Source organism: Chaetodon auriga, chromosome 15 (assembly GCF_051107435.1).
Source record: "Chaetodon auriga isolate fChaAug3 chromosome 15, fChaAug3.hap1, whole genome shotgun sequence".
In the NCBI taxonomy this organism is placed as follows: Eukaryota; Metazoa; Chordata; class Actinopteri; order Chaetodontiformes; family Chaetodontidae; genus Chaetodon; species Chaetodon auriga.
Window position 1 is genome coordinate 11,156,519 of NC_135088.1, and position 19,319 is coordinate 11,175,837.

Consider the following 19,319-nt stretch of genomic DNA (forward strand, 5'->3'; position numbering starts at 1 on the left):
ACCTAACTCTTTGCAGCTGATCCTGCAGACTGGAGTTTCAGAGACGAGTCTGATTGATTGAAGTTGATCATTTAACCAGCTGAGGAAATGTTTGATGTCTGCAAAACTCAGTTTGTAGCATCTTTTGAGCGAAACCATCAGGCTCAGACCTATTTTGTGCTGTGTAATTGTGGACAGTGAATTGTTGGTTTTTGGGGGCAGAGTGCGCTGAAACAAACTGAGACTTAGCATGTTATTTTATTTTTACATTGTTGTAGCTGCTCTGCAAACACATTGACCTCTCACGCCCTTTTGTTATATTTGATGTCTTATACTGGGAATTTCCAACCAAAGCTCTTTTCAGCAAAGTAAATCTTTCCCTCACTTTCTCTTTTTCTTATTCTTTCCTCGCTATTTCCTTGAAATCCAGCGAACTCCCTCCCTTTCCTTTATCATGTGTCCTCCTCTCTCTCTGGGCCTCGGTCCAGTCTGCATGTCCCCTGCTGTTGTGTAAATAAGGTGAAAGTAAAAGGATGAGGCAGCTCTGCTCCATCCGGCAGCATGTAAGGTCATTTTTTTTCTGTGTCAGCACTGCGGCAACAACAGAAACTACCACATGTACACCACTGCTCAACAGGCTTTACAGTCAAAGGGCTGCAAAAAGCAAGAAAATGGAGAAATGGGCTTAATTGACCCACTGAAAGCCCGTCGTCCTGCTTCCACAACAGACCGCATGCTTATGCAGAATACAGTAGTACATCCCTGTCTGTTGATCCTGAAGTGTCAGAATTATTGAATGTGTGTGCGTGTGTGTGCATGCATGCGTGCGTGCGTGCGTGCATGTGTGTGTGTGTGTGTGTGTGTGTGTAGGTAGGTAGAGAGAGCAGCAGGGGCCGTGGGATCAGGCTGATGGTAAGGAGTGGGTTTATTTTCCCCTGACTGTGACTGATAAAGTACAGCTGTCCAAACTGACATGGACACACACACACACACACACACACACACACACACACACACACGCACACGCTTACTTCTATCCTTATGAGGACTGTCATTGACATAATGCATTCCCTAGCCTCTAACCCCAGACCTTAACCCTCACAACTAGATGCCTAACTCTAACCTTTACCCAAGTCTTAACCTTCAAACAGCCCTTTGAAGTTGTGAGGACCAACCAAAATGTCCTCACTGTCCAAAAATGTCCTCGCTCTGTTTGTTAAAAACTCACTCGCTATGTAGTAAATACAAGTACACACACACACACACACACACACACACACACACACAAACACTGTGTTCTAAATTTAGAGGATACTTGGTGTGTTTGTGGAATTCAGGCCTTTTTCAATCAATGGTTGTTTTCTAATCAAACATTGATGTGCACTGATATTTCACTGGTCAATACTCATCTGTTACCCGCTTCAATCACCATTACTGTTTATCACCTTTTTTTCTGTCTTGGTGAGATGTTTCATACCTGCTGTTTGTTGAGCCTTTGATAATACTCGATCAAGTACTGTACTTAGGTACAAATTTGAGGTACTTTGTGCTCTGCTGGCACATACTTATACTTCACTGCAAAATATTGTACATTTTATTTGACAGCTTTATCTAATCCACCAATAAATTCTGGTGTTATAGATTAAGCTACCCAGCAGTTGATAAAGTAAACTTAGCTCCACTTTTACCAGCTGCAACATTAAAATAATGAACATGTTAATGAATCAATAATTAGAATCCAGTTATATGATACACATTATTCTGACATGAGGACTTTGTGTTGGTACTTTTACTTTTAAGATTAGAGTACTTCCTCCACTGCTGCGTAAAATTACTGATAGCTGTCACACACACACGTGAAACAAAATAATCAAATCACTAAATCACTGCTTTCATATTTTCATTATATATTAGATATACTTTTATATGCTGAGGTAAGATGGGATCTTGTTTGTTCAGTCATTTACAGTATGTGACCTCAGGCCAATGGGAATCATGCCGAATTTCATGTGTAATTGCCAAACTGCAGGCGCATCATTTGGTAAATCCCAGTTCCTGAAGACCTTTGTAGGGATGTGGGGTTTTCCTCTGACAGTGGCAGCATTCATGATAAACTATCGGTTTCACGCACTTGTTAGGAAATTCATCTGAGCCATTGTGTTCCCAGATCTGGTTTGTAACTCCTGTGGATTCTGGGACTTTTTAAGGAGTGAAATGTACTAACCTTTAAGTTCCTGTGCTGATATTCCAGCTATTGAATCCAGTATTTGACTCGTGGGTTGTCACTAGTGGATTTTTTGCTGCCACTCTGATCTCATTTTCTTCCTGCTTCTTCTGTCATGTCCTCTTTTCTCCCTCTCTTCCAAATCAGCTCACACACACACGCACACACACACACACACACATACCCTGACTTACATTTTGTCCCATAAGGAAGACGAGTCTCCACAATGCGACTGCATAAACAGATTTATGTCCCCACAACACGAGTAATATACGTCCACATACATACACTGACCCACACATGCAACATCCTTTCCAATTTCCTCTAATCTAATTGCATCATTTATTATGACTTCAGTTGCTTTTCCGTAAAGGGGCTTCAGTTTCATTCATGAAGCGGATGTCACCCAATTCAACAAGACTTTTTTCCATGTGTTTTTTTCCCTTTTAATCCCAATAAACCTCTGGTTAATATTCAAACAAATAAGCTGTTAGGGCTTAGTGGGAATTCATCTGATCATATGACATAAACACTCAGGAAATCTGTTTCTTTTGGTTGAACCAGATTTGGAATTTGGGTCATTTTCCCAGCGTAGCTACTGCTGCTGTATGAGGAAAGTGTGTACAAGGGAAACTGAGTCATTGCCTTTGGCTGATGCTGAGTTTACATTCTCCAAAGATTAAGAGTGTTCATGTGAATCCATTAAGTGTTGATATATTGTATTACTTTTGTTTTGCTACTCACTGTGTATTTCTTCTCTTTTTCATGTCAGGCTGCTGCAAGGATGACCAGTGGATCAGCAGGTACGATAAGAGTGAGACTGTGTGTGTGTGTGTGTGTGTGTGTGTGTGTGTGTGTGTGTGTGCGCGCGCGCTCGCATGCTCAGTATCCATTCAGCTGGATTGTTTGCATTCCCGCTTTGGGATAAAACTGGACTTCTGGGAATGTCTCCCACAGGATTCCCAGCCAGTATGTCAAACCTCAACCACCCAGAAGTAATACTGTTTCTACTATAACACACACACACACACACATACACACACACACACTTACAACGTTGCATGTGCACATACAGAACACATGCATATTCAGGTGCCTGGACACAGATATTCCAACACTGTTGGTTTGGTGGAATTAGAAGTTTATCATCCCTTCATCAGAGCAAAAAGATGTTTTTGAATTGAAAATATCTCTTGTGTCAAAAAGAGCATTAATACCTATTTTTTTCTCTTTCGTCTTGAATTTGTGTCTTTTCTCTCTTTTCTCTCTGGGACTCAAGTTCCCAGCGACGGTGATCCTGAGGAGATGATTAATGAGTCCAACTCTGACCCCAGTCCGTATCTCTTATCCTCAGAGTGTGTCCCTTTTGATTGACATGCACAGGCGTCATGACGACTGTGGTTAAGTACAGCCCAGAGAGATGTCTCGTGTTCGGATTGTTTATTTTTGTGTGTTTTGTCTGTATGTGTGTGCCAGCTCACACATCCCCGTGCTAGTGTGTGTGTGTGCTGTAACAGTTAGGGTGTCTCCGATGTGGCACCACCGTCAGCAAGGGTCACATTACTGTCAATGATAGTCCGTGCGGGAGAGGTGCAGTGTGGGTAACGAGGCCCCAGAGGCTGCAGGGAGGTCAGAGGTGAAGTCATCAGCAGCGTACGACGAGACGAGAGTGTGTGTATGTTTGTGTGTGTAAGAGAGAGTCGTTTCATACGACACGGTAGCGCTGAGCACAGATTGCTTTCATTGTTTGGGGTTTGGTGCTTCAGGGTTTGTTTTCTCACTTGAGAGTGTTTATTTTCTCCTCTGATATGAGGAAACTCTTTGGCTCTTTGACAGAAATCCCGTCTAATCAATCAGTGTTCGTCGGCCTGTGTGGGCCGAGCCTCAGCTGCAAAGGGACAGGATATGATACGCACATATCTCTGCTCACATAGCTGACATTCACTCTGCACTCGGCCAGATAAACGGGGAATTCCTCCCGCAGAACTACCTGTGTTCTCTGCCGGGGGGGGTCTCCATGTTGACCTGTAGGTGTTTATAATTATCCTCAGTGTTTTTGATGTGTTTTTTCAGTGTCTCTGGGTGTCCGTATGAGAGATAATGCATGCCATGACAGTATGTGATTTAAATCGAATCTGCCCTCGAACTACTGAGGAAAATGTTTTAATCCCTGTAAAGATGAAAAGATTTAGTTTCAGTTCATTGTTTTTCTGAAGAATTAATATGCAGTGACAGAAGAGTATTGTTGTATAGACACTTAAGTGCTTTTCTTGATCTCAAGTTGGTTTGGATTTCAGTGATCTCTTAATCTGTGAGGTCCCCTTCATGGTGCAGACTGTTTCCTCAGTTGTAATACACATGGAAAAAAATATTTTTAAGCATTTAGCCCACTTTTAACTTTCATTTGAATAAAATTTGAACAGGAATCAAGTTGTAGCCACAGGAAGTAAAGGCGCAGAGCAGCAGCCAGACAAATAATACACCTGTTTAAGACTTGTTGGTCAGGACTTGGGACATCATAGCCAAAACTTAAGATGTACTTAAAAACATCAAAACATACGACTGTGTCCAGCATATGAATGTAGTTTTATTCCAGCTGTTACAGCTCCACATGTTTTTAGAGTTGAGTTCAAAACTACTGCTGGTAAAAATGTCCTCTCAAAGATGTTTTAGAAGCGTGCTGCCGTTTTACAGCAGCTGATAAGCTACAAATGACCTTGGTCTGAACCAAACACGCACTGACACACATTCTCTACACTTTCACTGCAGTCCAGGATTATAAAAAAAACATATAATCCATCAGAGTTTTCACATTATTGGAAAGCGCTCGGGGAGGCTGTGAGTAATCTCGACCTTTGGCCCGTGAATCCTTTTAGTGCGTCCCTTGCATGTCTGTAATATGTTTTTAATATGTCTGACTAGAGGGATTCAGCTGATTTATGGCTCCAGCAGACTTCTAACACACATTTTCCTCGAGGCAGTGTCAGCTGATATTTAACCTAAATGTTTTTCTCTCATTTTAGTTCTCTAAAAAAGTCACACAGTGCCATGACATTTTCTTTTAACTTGTGTAAAAGTGTTATAAGTGTCAGGGAGTTCATACAGTATGTGTGTCTATGAGCGTTGTGGGTGTGTGTACATGTATGTGTGAAAACCTCCACTGCTGCCACTGTATGTTATGCTTCAGATACCTCACACAGAAAAGCAGTTGGCTCAGCAATTAACTTGCAATAAACCTTTATAACTTAATGATGGTGGCTTGCTGTGGTGTTAATGTGTGTGTTTGTGTATGTGTGTGTGTGTCAGTAGCAGAGATGTGTAGACCCACCAGAGTGCATACATTAAAGGTTTGTGATGCTAGGAGGTCCCTTATTAACTCAGTGCTTAGTAAGGGAGCCTGTGAGTGTGTGTGTGTGTGTGTGTGTGTGTGTGTGTGTGTGCGTGCGTGCGTGTGTGTTGAATATTGCAGCAGCGTGCAGCAGCGCTTTAACCAGTCTGGAAGTGGATTTGGCTGTAGTCCCAGTCTCTCCCTCTGTTTCTTCCTTCACCTCTCCTGTTTCATTTTTCCTCTGTCTTTCTGCCCTCTGCTGTCTTTTCTGACCCTTCAAACTGTAACTCGACCCCACAGTGATGTTTTTTTTTTGTTTCCATGTCTATTTTCCATCTTGGTTTGTTTTACTGTAACTGTTTGCTGTGTCTCTGTTTGCATATGAATCCCGTGTGTCCCTTCCAATGGCCTTTTTCTTCACGCGTAAAGAACACGCATGCAGCACGACTTGCAAATGCATTCATTTGGTTTTAACGGCAAATAGTTTGTAATTGTTGTTTGCATTTGTTTTCTCTTCCAAATACTTTTAGCTAAACCCATCGAACCAAATTTCCTTTTTAAACCTGCAGTGTTAGCATTCATTTATGCGCATCTGATGAATAGTCGCTCTCCTTTTTGCTTTATTTTGGTCTCCACCACCTCCTGAGGGAAATATTTGTCCTTTTAGCTGCTAAATGCTCCACTAGCTGCTGACTGTGTCCGTCTGTTGTTTGGTGCTGCCTGAAAACAGCTGCTGATTCTGCCTCGTCTGACTCCACAGCAGACATGTGTAGTTTTACTCTTCAGTCTTATTGTTCCACTATAATTATACTCTCAAAATGTTTGCGATAATGAGTTCCATGTTCAGTTAATGAGTATATGTTACCATTATGGTGATAGTTTTGACAGCTTTTAAGCACCACTGATGTTTACATGAGACTGCACCACTTGTTTATTTGTGTGTGTGTGTGTGTGTGTGTGTGTGTGCTGGCATGTGTGTTTGGCGGCACATGTATGAGTGCATATTTGTGGATTGCCTGTACACACTTGTGTGTTTGTGTGTGGTCCTGCAATCATATACTAGCGCAGGGAAAAGGCTTGAGGAAGGAAGTTGGTCCTTGAGGATTTTCCTGCTAAAATGCTTATTTTAAGAACTAAAAACCTCAATATATGTGTATCTCTCCTAAGTGCCTTCAAAATGCGACACTCAGCAACAAGGCCTCCTATCAGCATGTGATCTGCACACCCATGACCTGTGGGGTTTCCTCCGTGTCCATTAGCTATTGTTTCCCCTCCCCAGTCCTGCCCCAGGTCCTGCTTCTTCCATACCACAGTCTGCACCCCATAGCCGCCTGCACTCAGCTTTCAAACCCCCACGTCTGTCTCCAAACACGATGTCTACCCCTCCCCATTCAGTTCTATACTTTATACCTCAGGCCAAGTCTGCTTCTCATATCCCAGCCCTGGTTTCCTCTATTTCCCATATGTATCATCTCTCTTTCTCGGTCCTTATCGAGACCTCTGCTTTGTGTCCCGTGCCCTGAGGCGGGCCACAGTGATAGCCATCTCCGTCTGTGGGTGATCCAGTGTCCAGAATAGGAGGTGGACAATGTCAACAGACTTAATTTTGCAGGCTGGACAAGGGAAGTTGTTGCTGTTGTTGTTGTTATTACTGGAGAGTGTGAGGGATAGTCACTCTGAATTAGCTCTTGACCCACTTTCCTCCTGGCCCATTTTCCCGAAGGAACTGACCAGAGCAGCATTCCTCAACGGCTGGCGCAGAAATATTGACAGAGACACACAGATACTGTTGATTCAAGCCCTTGTGAGCAGATGGTTATAATGCAGGCTCTTTTATGATGATGCATGATAAGCATACAGATCATAGAATAAGAGAAGATATGCATTGTTTCTTCCACTGTGCTACGTTTAGTGATGCCTGTCTCAAACTCAGGCAAGAAAATCTGAGTCGTTTCCACTCAGACATTCCTCTTCCTCCACTATCTTCAAAGCTTTTTAACAAAAATATCTTCACATCTTTATTGTTTAATTCTTATCTTAACTTGGGTGGTTTCCCTTCTGATCTCCATGGCCTCTATCGCCTGTCCTCCCCTCCTCATTCCCTCTCTTGCTGAGTCTTTGCTGCCTTTTGCTTTTGCAAGGAGCAGCCGTCAATCACAGCGTCTCTCCGATGTATCAGAGCCAAGGGTCAAGTTAACAGCATCACCTCTGAATACTAAACATAACAAACTGATGTATGAGAAAGGACATGTTTTCTTTGTATGATCGAGATTGTTTTGTTTAAATTTGTCACTGCCTTGACCTCTTTTAGCCCTTTTACCTCTCTGTGAAAGTTTATAGATGCAACTTTATAATATAAATACACAGTTTTCAGTTCATGTCATGTTGCTGAAGGGTCATGAGTGAACACATAAACAGATGTTGTGATATGAATCCTGCAGCTCTTCAGAATGCTTGTTGAGGAAGTGAGCAACATATGGAATTGCTATGTGATTCACAGTAAGATGATTAGGTGTGTGTGTGTGTGTGTGTGTGTGTGTGTGTGCGTGCGTGCGTGCATGTGCTCTCCAGGATCATTACTAGCAGATAGTATGAGCTAGGAATTTAGGTCAAGGTCACACAGTGCCATCTGTTCAGTGGTTTCATTTAATCCTGAGGTTTTCCACTTAAAGCAGTCTGGTGGTGCTCACTGGAGGTAACACGCTGCTGCTTCTTTTGCAGGAAGATGGTGCTCCGTCTGGGTTCCTCATTTGTTTAGTTTTCATCGCAGTGCACCTTCAAATTTCCAGCGAGCAGCTCTCGAGGTGACGTACAGTATAGGACTGGGCGGCTTATTCGTTTCTATCTCAAACAGCAGAGTCAAGTGATCTGAGCAGCTTGGCCTGAATGGCTGAGTGTTGCTGAAAATAGAAGACAGACACCGGGGAGAGAGTGGAAGGGATGAAGAGGAGAAAAAATGAGCAGTGAGGAGAGGAGGAGGAGGAGGAAGAGGAGGAGGGGCAAGAGGGTAGCTGAGCAGACATGCAAATTTAAAGGAAGCTGGGTGAGAGGAGTGGGTTGCACAAGATGCTTTTGTCACCCTCTTTGATTACGTGATCTGTTAAATTATTGATCAGCCTGAACCCGCTTACCCAGACTCTGTGTGCATATGCAGCTCCTGACTTTTTACATTACAGTGAAGGAGAATCACAGAAAACCCTGGAAAAGCAGGAAAAACATCTTCAGAATAGATAAATGTACTCAAAATTCAGCTAAAACTGCTAAAAAGCACAACTGTGGATGCATTCAGCTTTAATTTGCGATTTAGAAATCTCTATCCACTGGAGTCAATATGAGAGAGAGCTTTGAGCATCTTTGTGCTCATCACATGCAGTTTATGCTAATTTGACAAAATGTCCTACCCTCCGAGAGAGAAGCTCAACCTCCTCCCCCTCCTCCACCTTCTCCTCTTCCTCCTCCCTTTTCTGCCTCTTGAAGGCAGCAGCCTTCGCCAAGCCCTCCCTGTCCATTTCTTTAACCACCACAAGATCTGATTGCTCTCCTGGCGGAGACGCCCATGCTCTACTGCGTGTTTGTTCTGACAATCAGATCCCGGATCTTGTCCAGAACATGTCCATTGTGATGCTTTGATTGGCTGTTTGAGCCCTGGACCGTGTTAGGTTTGTGTTTTGATTGGCCGCTGCTGTGAGACAGTGTTCCTGTGGTGTTCCCCCTCCCTCCCCGGCGTATATCATAGCCTTCAGCATCACAGAGGAGAAATACAAAACTGATCCTGAATCAAAGTCAGTGGAAGTTTTGTAGTTTTCCCACAGAAGTGTTTAATTTCTGACCTCTGGCCTCTTTCTTTCTTACACCATCTCTCAACCTCAACCCACAATCCACTGTGTCTATAGTTTCTTTAAGAGTCTGTCACTGCGATGGCTCGTACAGTCCAGTTAGTTTTCTTTAAAGCTACATTTTTAGTGTCCCACATTAGAACAATTAGGTGTTGCCCTTTAAGAAATACTAACTAAATAAAAAATAAATTATCAATAGAATGTGTTAGATTAACTTTTCTTTTGTAAAATATAAATTATGACCCTTGTCCCCAGATAAGGTTTCAGGGCATCTTTTCACGTCACTCTTCTGCTGATCCCAGTGAATTTATCTTAAGACTGTATATCAGTAGTGAATGTTCAGAAGGATTTAAGAAAATGCCAGCAGTACTTAATCTCCTGCTCCTCAGAGTTATGTTAGAGTGTTCTGATTATAAGCCAGTTGTGCCTGTAGGTGGCTGTGATAATGTGCTAAAATCCCTTAATCCTGCAGCCCACACACATTTGCACAGGGAACACGAGTCACAAGGTAACGCGCGTGTGTGTATGTGTGTGTGCAAACTGGGTACATGTGCGTCCACTTTAACATTATTTTATGAATGCTTTGTATTTGTGTGGGTTTAAGTTTATTTACACACATTTGCTATTCATGTCTGTTCATAACGTAGCGTGTTTATGTCTCTTTGGGTGTCGGCGAAGCTGGTCGTCGTGCCGTCACTCTGTCTGGTACCTTCGGGGTTTATGTTACACTTTGGTTTTACGCTGCATTTCATGCTCGTAAAGTAATGTTGGTGGATGTGTGTATCAGTTATGAAATAACGTCTGCCACACACATACAGTTGTACAAACAATGTCAAAAATTCAAAAACGTGCACATGCAATCTACTGCAGACCGTGTTTCTATTTCGATGACAGATGTTGTTTCATAAAACAATCCACAGGCACGCATGGGCTTCCTTGAGGAAATGACTGCAAATGTTCAATTATATATCAAATCCACATTCATTCAAAGCAACATCTGAGCATCATGTCTGTATTTTGATGAACAGAGTAGAAAGAGACATTCTAACTTTCATAGCACCTTCTTCTAGCTACTGTTGTAGTCTCGATTTTAGGATTTTAAAACATAAAGCCACTTCTAACTGATGTGAGTGCTCCTTGGATTAATTCTCCAAGTCTTTAAAACTCTGCTGGACGACTGGAACATCATTCTTTCCAGAGGATATCCCTTCAGTTGGTATTTTGGTGACGGTGCCGACATTGGTCCAAAATCTCCTCATATGGATGTTAGTTTGAGATCCTGTGACTGTTGAAGTTGGAGCATACGATTCACACCATTTTCATGGTCCCTGGTGCCCTGAATGAAAGCATCTGCCATCTTGACTTCCCCTTTAATATCTGAGCCACGAAAAAAACGTCAGCACATTTTGGTTCTCTTGTTTTGCAACAACCTGCAGGAGGCTCAGAGACATGAAATTTTAAGTGTGCGGGGACTGAAATAACAGCTTCGTTCATCGCTTTTATGATTCTCTTCAAGACTTTTGGTGGTTCATCTTGTACCTGCATGCTTTAGTCCCACACAGTCTTAAATGCCTCGCTTGCCGTCCTTCTCTTTTTTCTCCAATCCTCCATAGTGTTGCGATGGCGCACACAGGTTCACCACCTCCTCTCCTGTCTGCTTCTTTATGCCTCTCCTCCACATGATTAGAGCTCTCCCACTCAGAATATAAGCCTGCACGACAGCATCCAGTGCCTACGTCTTCTTTCAAGGGATGCTTGGCAGCACTGCTCAGAGATCAATGCCATCCGCCTGCAGAGTGTCATGGTGTCTTGCCAGCTTGGGATCCAAACCCACGAATAAAGCTGATTCAACTGTTTCAGTTGCTTGCATTAATTGTCATCCTCTAATCAATAGTTAGGCTAGAAATGAGAAAGCTAGCTTTGAGAAAACACTCTAAATGTCTAATATTTGACCAGAGTTGAAACAACAATCAGTTAATTGATGGTCAGAATACATCAAGCTCACCAAATACATACATGAATTGATGCCTTTGTATTATGCTTCAACAACAAGTCATTATGAAATTTCCTCCTCAACTTGTTTTGCAATGTGACTCACACCAAACACCAAAAAAAACTGTCCCATTCCCAGTCCTCCCTTATCCCAGTCCTCCCTTTTATTTTTACCATTTGAGTGCAATTATATGTGAAAGAGACATGCCGTGTGATTTCCATCCTCCGCTTACAAATATAATGCACGTGAATCTCATTGAGCTGCAATCGAAACAGAAGGGGAAATTTCATCAGACGTTTCCTTGCATGAAGCGTGCCATTTAGTATGTTTCTTGCTTCCTCTTGTCCTGATCTTCTTTTTGTTGGTGGTCTTGTTGATCGGCTTTCTTCTCCCCTCTGCTCCTCTGCTCCTCTGCTCCTTCCTTCTGTCATTTCTACACCATGCAGCTACTCATTGTTCATCATTCACTCCTTCTAAATCACTTTCCCTCTCGTCACTGCTGAGTGCCAGTGCCAGCCATGAATCTCACCCTGGTCTCAGCAGCGTAAGGCAGGAATATAAATCACTCCACGGCCACTGTCAAGGCCATGACAGGAAAGTAGGGCCGTGAACTCCAGCCTTAGTAACCTTCCCCTTCAACATGTGAGCTGTATGTTTGATGGGGAACAAACTGGAGAAGTCAAATTTTGGATGAAGACTAACTTGTTCAACCCCAGGCAATTATTCATAGCCCCATTTATGACAGTCAACCAATGAACTGGTATTCGGTGTCCAGAGAAGTGGAGGATTCTGCTGACCACTCGGGATGTCAAGCATGTTTCGACAGGCTGAAAATGTCGAATCAGGTCTCTACTCGAGGATCCGTGCTGACCTGGAACTCAACACCACAAACAGGACATCCGATGGTGTCAGGCAGACGGCAGCTGAGGAGCGTCCCGGCCGGTCAGATCACTCTGTCTGGCATTCCTGGGATGACACTGGAGTAAGTCAGAGCTCAGAGTGAAATTCCCAAAACTCGGGACCTGTCAGAGGGGTGAAGGGACTCATAAAGAGAAGCAGCTCAGACAGTTGATGTTTGTGCACTTTCACTTTAGGTTGTCTGGAGTGTGTATGAGTGCTGGGCTCACTCCTCTTTATCTCAGTCATTCATGCATATATTCAGTCACTCCTGTTGTGGAGAAATCACGTGTGCAGTTAGAGGAAAAAGAAACAAGAACTGCCCTGGAGCCCTTTGTCCATTTTGTTCATTTCCAATGCAGTTACATTTTAAAATGACAAATATTTACTGTATCCAGCTTCTTAAATGTGAGAATTCGCTGCCGTTTCTGTCACTGTGAAGTGCATACATTTTGGGTTTGGGTTGATTTTGAGATATCAGCTTGAGTTTTGTTAACTTGTGCTGCTCACTTGTCATCATTTCTTTAAGATTTTAAACATAATTGGAAATGAAAGGAAGTCAATTGTGAGGTCGGTCACACATGGCGCTCAGCATGTCTGTTGCAGCAGTTTGTGCAGCTGCCCTGTAAGGTCACATGTGTGACGGAAAGGCCAGAGATGCTGAGGAAAGCTTTCCCTGGCAACACAACTCAACTGCAACTTTGTGTGCATGTGTCTGTGGCATGACTTATTAGTGTGTATGGAGGGGATTGAAAGAGATCCTTGTTTGGGTGAGTGGGTGGGTTGGGGCCTTGGAGAATATGTAGTTTTGGTGTGTGTGTGTGTGAGAGAGAGAGAGAGACTTACATACAGGGAGGGGGAAAACCGCCCCTCACATCTGGCTCGCCATGTCAGAAGTCCAGACTCACACAGAGAAGTTATGTTGAATCATTGCTCCACCTTCGCCCCACCAGCGGTTGTAGACGAGTCGGGAGGGGGACTGAGGAGAGCAGACATGCTGGGTGAATTCAATCAGTGTATCGTCGGTGGGTCCAGATCCTGCGAATAGGACCTCATCCGCCTCCGCTGGTGCAGGAAGGTGACGCAGCGCGAGAGGAGCCTTCATACCAGGTGAAGCGGTGACGACCATTGCGGCAGCCAGACTCAGTCAGCAGCAGCAGCAGCAGCAGCAGCCAGGAGCGCCGGGGCTGGAATAAAGGGATTGAGGAATAACAGCGCCGGTTTTCACAGTCGGGGAATATGCGTCCGGCTGCACCGCAATGACAACCCAGCGAAGGACTGCCAAGCTGCAGCTGCGGCGGTCGATCAGCGAGCAGCTGCGGGACTCCACGTCCAAGGCTTGGGATCTGCTGTGGAGAAATGTCCGGGAGAGACGGCTGGCAGGTCAGAGAGCCAAAAACCAATGGAAGTGAAACTTATTTTAATATGCGGAGTACAGCTTGTCCTCATTTTGACTGACACAAGTCTGTCAAATAGATCTGTTCGGCGGGCAGCGCGAGCGCTGATACCTCAGCCTTTTAAAAATTAAACATATATTTTGGTGTGAAAATGGATTTCTGACAGCATGGATGAATGTTTGCGCTTCTCACTGTCGGAGGCCACAATTTCCCCGCATTTTACCATTTGAAATAAGTTCGTATTAGAGGGATATATAAAGTTAATCTTAGTCTATTTAATACAGCTTCTGTTATGCCTGTAGCGTCATGCGCAGCGCGCTCCCTGATATTTTGGGAAGGTCATTGTCAAATATAGTGCTCAAAACAGCGCAGGCATGTACTGTGGACAGGAGGGGAGCAGGGGGGTTCAGATGCCAGTCCTTCACCGTTTCTTGTTCCAGTCTGGAGAATGGTTTATTGTGCCTATTGCATTTTAGAGAACGCGTAAGGGGGTGTTAATATTTTGGATTTGGCGTTTCATACACAGCTGCATGGAGTCAAGTATTCTGTGTCCGCGCCAATGCGCCAAGTTTTTGGAGGGTCAGTCGGTTTGCTCTATATTTACAGTGGCCTGGGTGCGCAGAGATGAATGTGTATCTCTTCCAACTGTGCGTCAAAGAGGGAGGAGAAGGAGAAGAGAGATGCAGAGAGTTGCTGTCTCCTCGGTTTAATGTAATTACCGAGATGTCTGCCTCTTAAGCAAATTAAGTGATGAACATTCCCACATCGCAACCCCACAAACCACCGCAGGCCAGGACATCGGTCAAAGCCACTGTGCCTGTCAGGCGTATTCAAGTGCACAGCAGTGATAAATCGCATGTGTGACCAGCAAAAGACTCCCAAGGCACTGCTAAAGATCATTTTCACTATGGCATGATGGGTAATTTACTAAATGATGAACATTGCTTTAGTGATGCTTTTGTACTCATTTAATAAGAGTGGGATAGCTGTCAAATGGAGCATCAGAGAGCACCTGCTGGCCCAGTAATCCTCTTTCCCCCAATTTCCCACCCCTTCATCCTGTCCTCTAGCCAGCGCCTAACCCCCTTCTCCCAAAACCACAGCCCCTCCTCACCCCACTGCTGAACCCATCAGCTCACAAGGCACACAGTTCACATCTGTCTGGATCAGATTTTAGAGATGGGGATTCCTTAAAATGTGCACATCTGGCCTCTCCGTTATGCTGGTATTCAGCGGCGCATTTTCCGCTCTATGAATTAGTCAGAGAAATGGCATATTGAATGAAGAAGTGCACGTCAGGAGATTGTCAGATGTTTTAAATTTGAAGCAGCGTAGTGTTTTTGCGAGAGTCCCTGATGTCCCTGCAACACGGTAAAATTAAATAGAAAGAATTTGTCTGCATGAAGCTTAAAAATGAACAGTTCTATTAAGAAACACAGTAATAACAAAGCGTTTAAAGGTGAAATGTACATATAGCCGAGCGCTTATGGACAAAAACCACAGTAACTGTTGGATGCAGTCCAAATGTCAAAGAGATTAACCTACAAATTCAAGTCTGACTGAAGGCTAATGTGAATTCTATTGTGTTTATGGTTCCATTCAATCATCTGCATGCTTGTGTGCGTGTGTGAAAACTGAGAGTGCATAATAGCACCTGGATTTACCTGTAATCCCACAGATTTTTAGGCGAGCGGTGGGGGTCTGAGCTCCCTTTGCGTGTGGGATTTGTGGGTCTTAGTTGCTTCTGTGTGTGTGTGTGTGTGTGTGTGTGTGTGTGTGTGTGTGTGTGTGTGTGTGCGCGTGACTTTGTTTGAAAACCTGCAGGTAAATGAGTAGAAACCATTACCTTGAATCATCGCTCAGTCATTCTCACTGTATGTTCGCCACCTCACCTACCTGGACCTGGACCTCTGACTGAAAATACTCACTGAGTGTAAACCCCGGTGATTGTATTGTTTGTTTTTAGTGGCCCTGAATGCATTTGAAGACAAATTCAGCAGCCTGTTGGTGCTTTCATAGATAATCCCAAGGCTGTATCAAGAAATTGAGGCTTCCAAGCAGATCTTATTGTTAACAAGCAGTTCTTCATATGCAGCTGCAGAATATGCACGATACTGCACACACAGTTCAACGTTTCAGTTTTATGGCTGATTTAGCTCAGTTTGCTTCTTTTGAGTTCATGCTCGGCCTCAGATGCTAAAGGTGACCGGGCTCTGACAGTCAGAGCCCTGAAGCTTGGAAATACCCTGACTGTGGAGCTCAGACTACTTACATTAGTGTCATCCTTCAGATCACTGAAAAGCTCCCAAAGGGCTTTTTAAAATGAGACCTGCAGCTTTTTCCTGAATGACAAGATGGCTGTCTGATATAAAGACGGTGGGCGCACTCGAAATTGGCACACGTGTTAAAATAAAACATTTCCTAAAATAATAACTGATGAGCACAGAATGGAAACTAGACTTGTGTATGATATCGTGTACTAGAAGCAAAGGTTTGGGGTCATGATAATAAGTATGAGATCATGGCACGCTTTAAATCTCAACATTTTAGCTTCACAAAAATAGGCTGTTGCATCTTATTTCAGTGTCTGTGATTCATCTGTATTCATCAAATGTCACATAACTGCAGATGTTTCAGCGTCCTCTGAGTTTGCCTCTTTAGCTTTTTGTCCCTTCTTGGCTGGCCGTAGCTGAGACAGAGTGATGGATATTGTATTACTGGCTGCTTACTACAGCCCTGCCCCGTGCCAATCCATTTACACACATCTATTTAGCTCACTATCAGGTTACTGCGGCAGCCTGCTGTGCCCTGCATCAGGTGGAGGGTTTGCTCAGGGCTCTGCATCGTGTTTTGGGCGAGTCTTCTTTTGCCAAAAGCTCTAGACTGGCATGAAAAGAACACAAAGTCAGGTCATGCTTTCCATGTTTCAGTGAGAGATCTTGAATCTCATGCTCTTGAATCTCATCTCTCCTCTCTTGAGATCCATATCTTGAAGATAAATTGTGATTATTTTGTCCAAGATTACCTCAAGATGGCAGTCTAAACAAATTGTAGCACTGGTTTTAGATTTCACAACTTCACGGACTCTCTTTGGCTGAACACTAATGTAGGATGTGTGGTTAAAGCACGTTTCTGGCTGTTCACGCTCACCTCTCTGACAGCGTATGAGCTGCTGACTGAAAAGCTCTGCTGTTCATTTATGCCCCTCTATCATGAGCTCAGGTGCCTGTGAGTGAATGCTGACCTGAAATTGACTTTGCTATGACCTACTTTTCACGTGCACCTCCATCCCGCTCTTACCCCCTGCCTATTACCTCCCTAAAGCAAATTAAAAGGACCCCCTATATTCTCTGCTCCTGGCGAATCACTATTCTACCAAACTAGGTCAAAGTATGAACTTCCCTCCTCCTTCACTGCATTCCATACATTTATCCACCAACTTTACTGTATGGCAGCATTCAGTCATTAACTTTTCTTACTCTTTCCTACTGCTAAACAACTGATGGATGTATTGCAATCAAGAGCCCCCATGCAGGGAACGTGTACTGAAGTATTTCCATTGTACTTTATACTTCTTCTACTCTACATTGTACATGAAAATATTACAGTTTTTCCTCTATATATATCTGACAGCTGTCACTGCTAGTTACTTTGCAGATGAAGATGTCACATAAAAACATGTTAAACTACTCATTCCTAACATTTCTGACTTGTGACCTCTTAAAATCAAGCAGTCTCTGCCCTTTATCATGTGTCAGATGCCTGTGAGGTGTTGGTTCCCTCTAAACCTCTCACATGGTTTCATTTCAGTCACTGTCAAAGAGGTAAAATGAGCCAATATTTCACGTAGAAATCAAAGATTAGAGAAAAGGCCAGAAAGCAAATGTATGTGGGAGAACTTAATTTTTACTTCTACCCTACCGTATTAATCATCTTATGACCCTTCAGTTTGTGACCCTTTGGAGGGGGCCCCACCCCACGGTTAGGAACCTCTGGGCTAAACTACCTGTAAAGAGAGAAGTTAAAACTTGCTCCACCTCGACCAGCTTTAACAGCAAAAATGCTGCTTGCACAATGCAACAATCTTTGTAATAATATATCAGTGACAGGAAACATTTTTTTCTGCAGAACGAGTGATACTTTAAGTTTGTTGTTATGCACTTTTACTAGGATTTTGGATGCTGAGCTTTTTCATGGAGTATTTCTACAATGTGGTGCTTTTACTTAACTGGGATCAGTTATTTGAAATGTGGTGCGAACTAGATGGTGTGGAATTAGAGAACTTTTCTCAATGGCATAACAGTCCTACTCAGCTTTAGTCACAATAGGTTTGTTCCTACATACATTCCTCAGCACAGTCTCACACACCCACACACTCTCTATTGTTCTGCACTTTCCCATTTCACTTTGGCATATGGCCGTTGTTGGGATAGTGCTTTTTGTTTTTTTTCCAGGCCTATCCCAACTCTCATCACAGCTCCCATCCCAGATATGCCTTTCCCTCACACACACATGCACATTTGCCCGAGGCATGTACCAAACTGTGTCTTTGGCACAGCGTCAGGAAGCAGTGGTCCCTGAGCTCTCGTGCCATTGGCCGCTGGTCATGTGACCAAAGGAAAGACCTTGTGAAAGTTTATGAGTCTTCCTCCAATCTCAGCTGAGAAGTCAGCATGTGTGTGAGTGTGGGTGTGTGGGGAGAACAAGGCCTGTCATCTGAGTCAGGTGGTGTGATGAAGCTCGTGTGTGTTTGTTCGGCTGTGGTGAGTTGAAGGGAGGAGACGGGCGGGTGGGGAGCTGATTTGGCTTCCAGTGAGGGCATGTCAGAGGCAGGAATTCAGAAGGAGTGCTCACACAGCGACTCATCAGGGTGAGAGAGGGGAAGACTTGTATGAGGATTAGATGGTAATGTTATGGATTCTGTGGACAACAGTGTGACTGTCATGGGTGATGTGGACGCTGCAGTGAGTATGGACAGTGTTGCTGCCTCAGCACAGAGAGCAAACGCTGCAGGGACTGAAGAGGCAGTAAACAACGCTCAGGACTGTGTGGACAATGCGAACGGAATAGAAACTGAGGCTGTTGGTGATGGGAGAGATATCAGAAAATACACACACCCAACAAGCGTAACCATGGCTGACAGTGTGGACAGTGTGAGGGACGGTGAAGACAGTGCTGACACTGTCGGGACTGAGGACAGTGCTGATCTCACAGACAGTAGGAATATGGAAATCGATGACCTCGGGGAAAGCACGGATCAAAGTGCCAAGGACGACAGTAACGGCTGTGAGAGTGACACCGACAGCACCAGTGAGGGAACTTGTCTGGAGGCCATGACACCTTGCGGGCAGGACTATTACCTGAGGCTGGGCGACACCCCTCGACGGCGCTCTGCCCTGCGCCTCTCACGCATCATAGCCCGCCAGCAGCTGCTACGGAGGCTGGCACGAGGTAGAAATCGAGAGTTATGGTTGTTGTTGGAATTTCATTGTGATTAGACGTGTGAGTGATTTTGTAATGTCAGTGATCGGACTCTGAACTCATTCGCTGGATGTTCTCACAAACTTAGAAATTATGTAACTTTAATCAAATGATGTGATTTTTATCACATTCCTTGTGTTTTTCCCTTCAGGTTTGCTTTTTTTAACAAGAGGGCGATAGAGCA

The 19,319-nt window shown here is 43.9% G+C and overlaps 1 protein-coding gene across 3 annotated transcripts in view; it reads left to right on the top strand.

The window, feature by feature from the left end:
* stard13a (StAR related lipid transfer domain containing 13a) overlaps positions 1-19,319 on the top strand; it is a 37,231-nt gene that overhangs the window by 603 nt on the left and 17,309 nt on the right. The window contains exon 2 of one of the 3 annotated variants that reach the window (XM_076750401.1): positions 2,976-3,006. In XM_076750401.1, coding sequence (XP_076606516.1) covers positions 2,988-3,006 — 19 coding nt within the window. In that variant the 5' untranslated portion in view covers positions 2,976-2,987. Of the gene's footprint in view, positions 1-2,975; positions 3,007-13,103; positions 13,641-18,327; positions 19,106-19,319 lie in introns of those variants that run through there. The other 2 variants (XM_076750400.1, XM_076750399.1) reach the window with 2 other exon arrangements.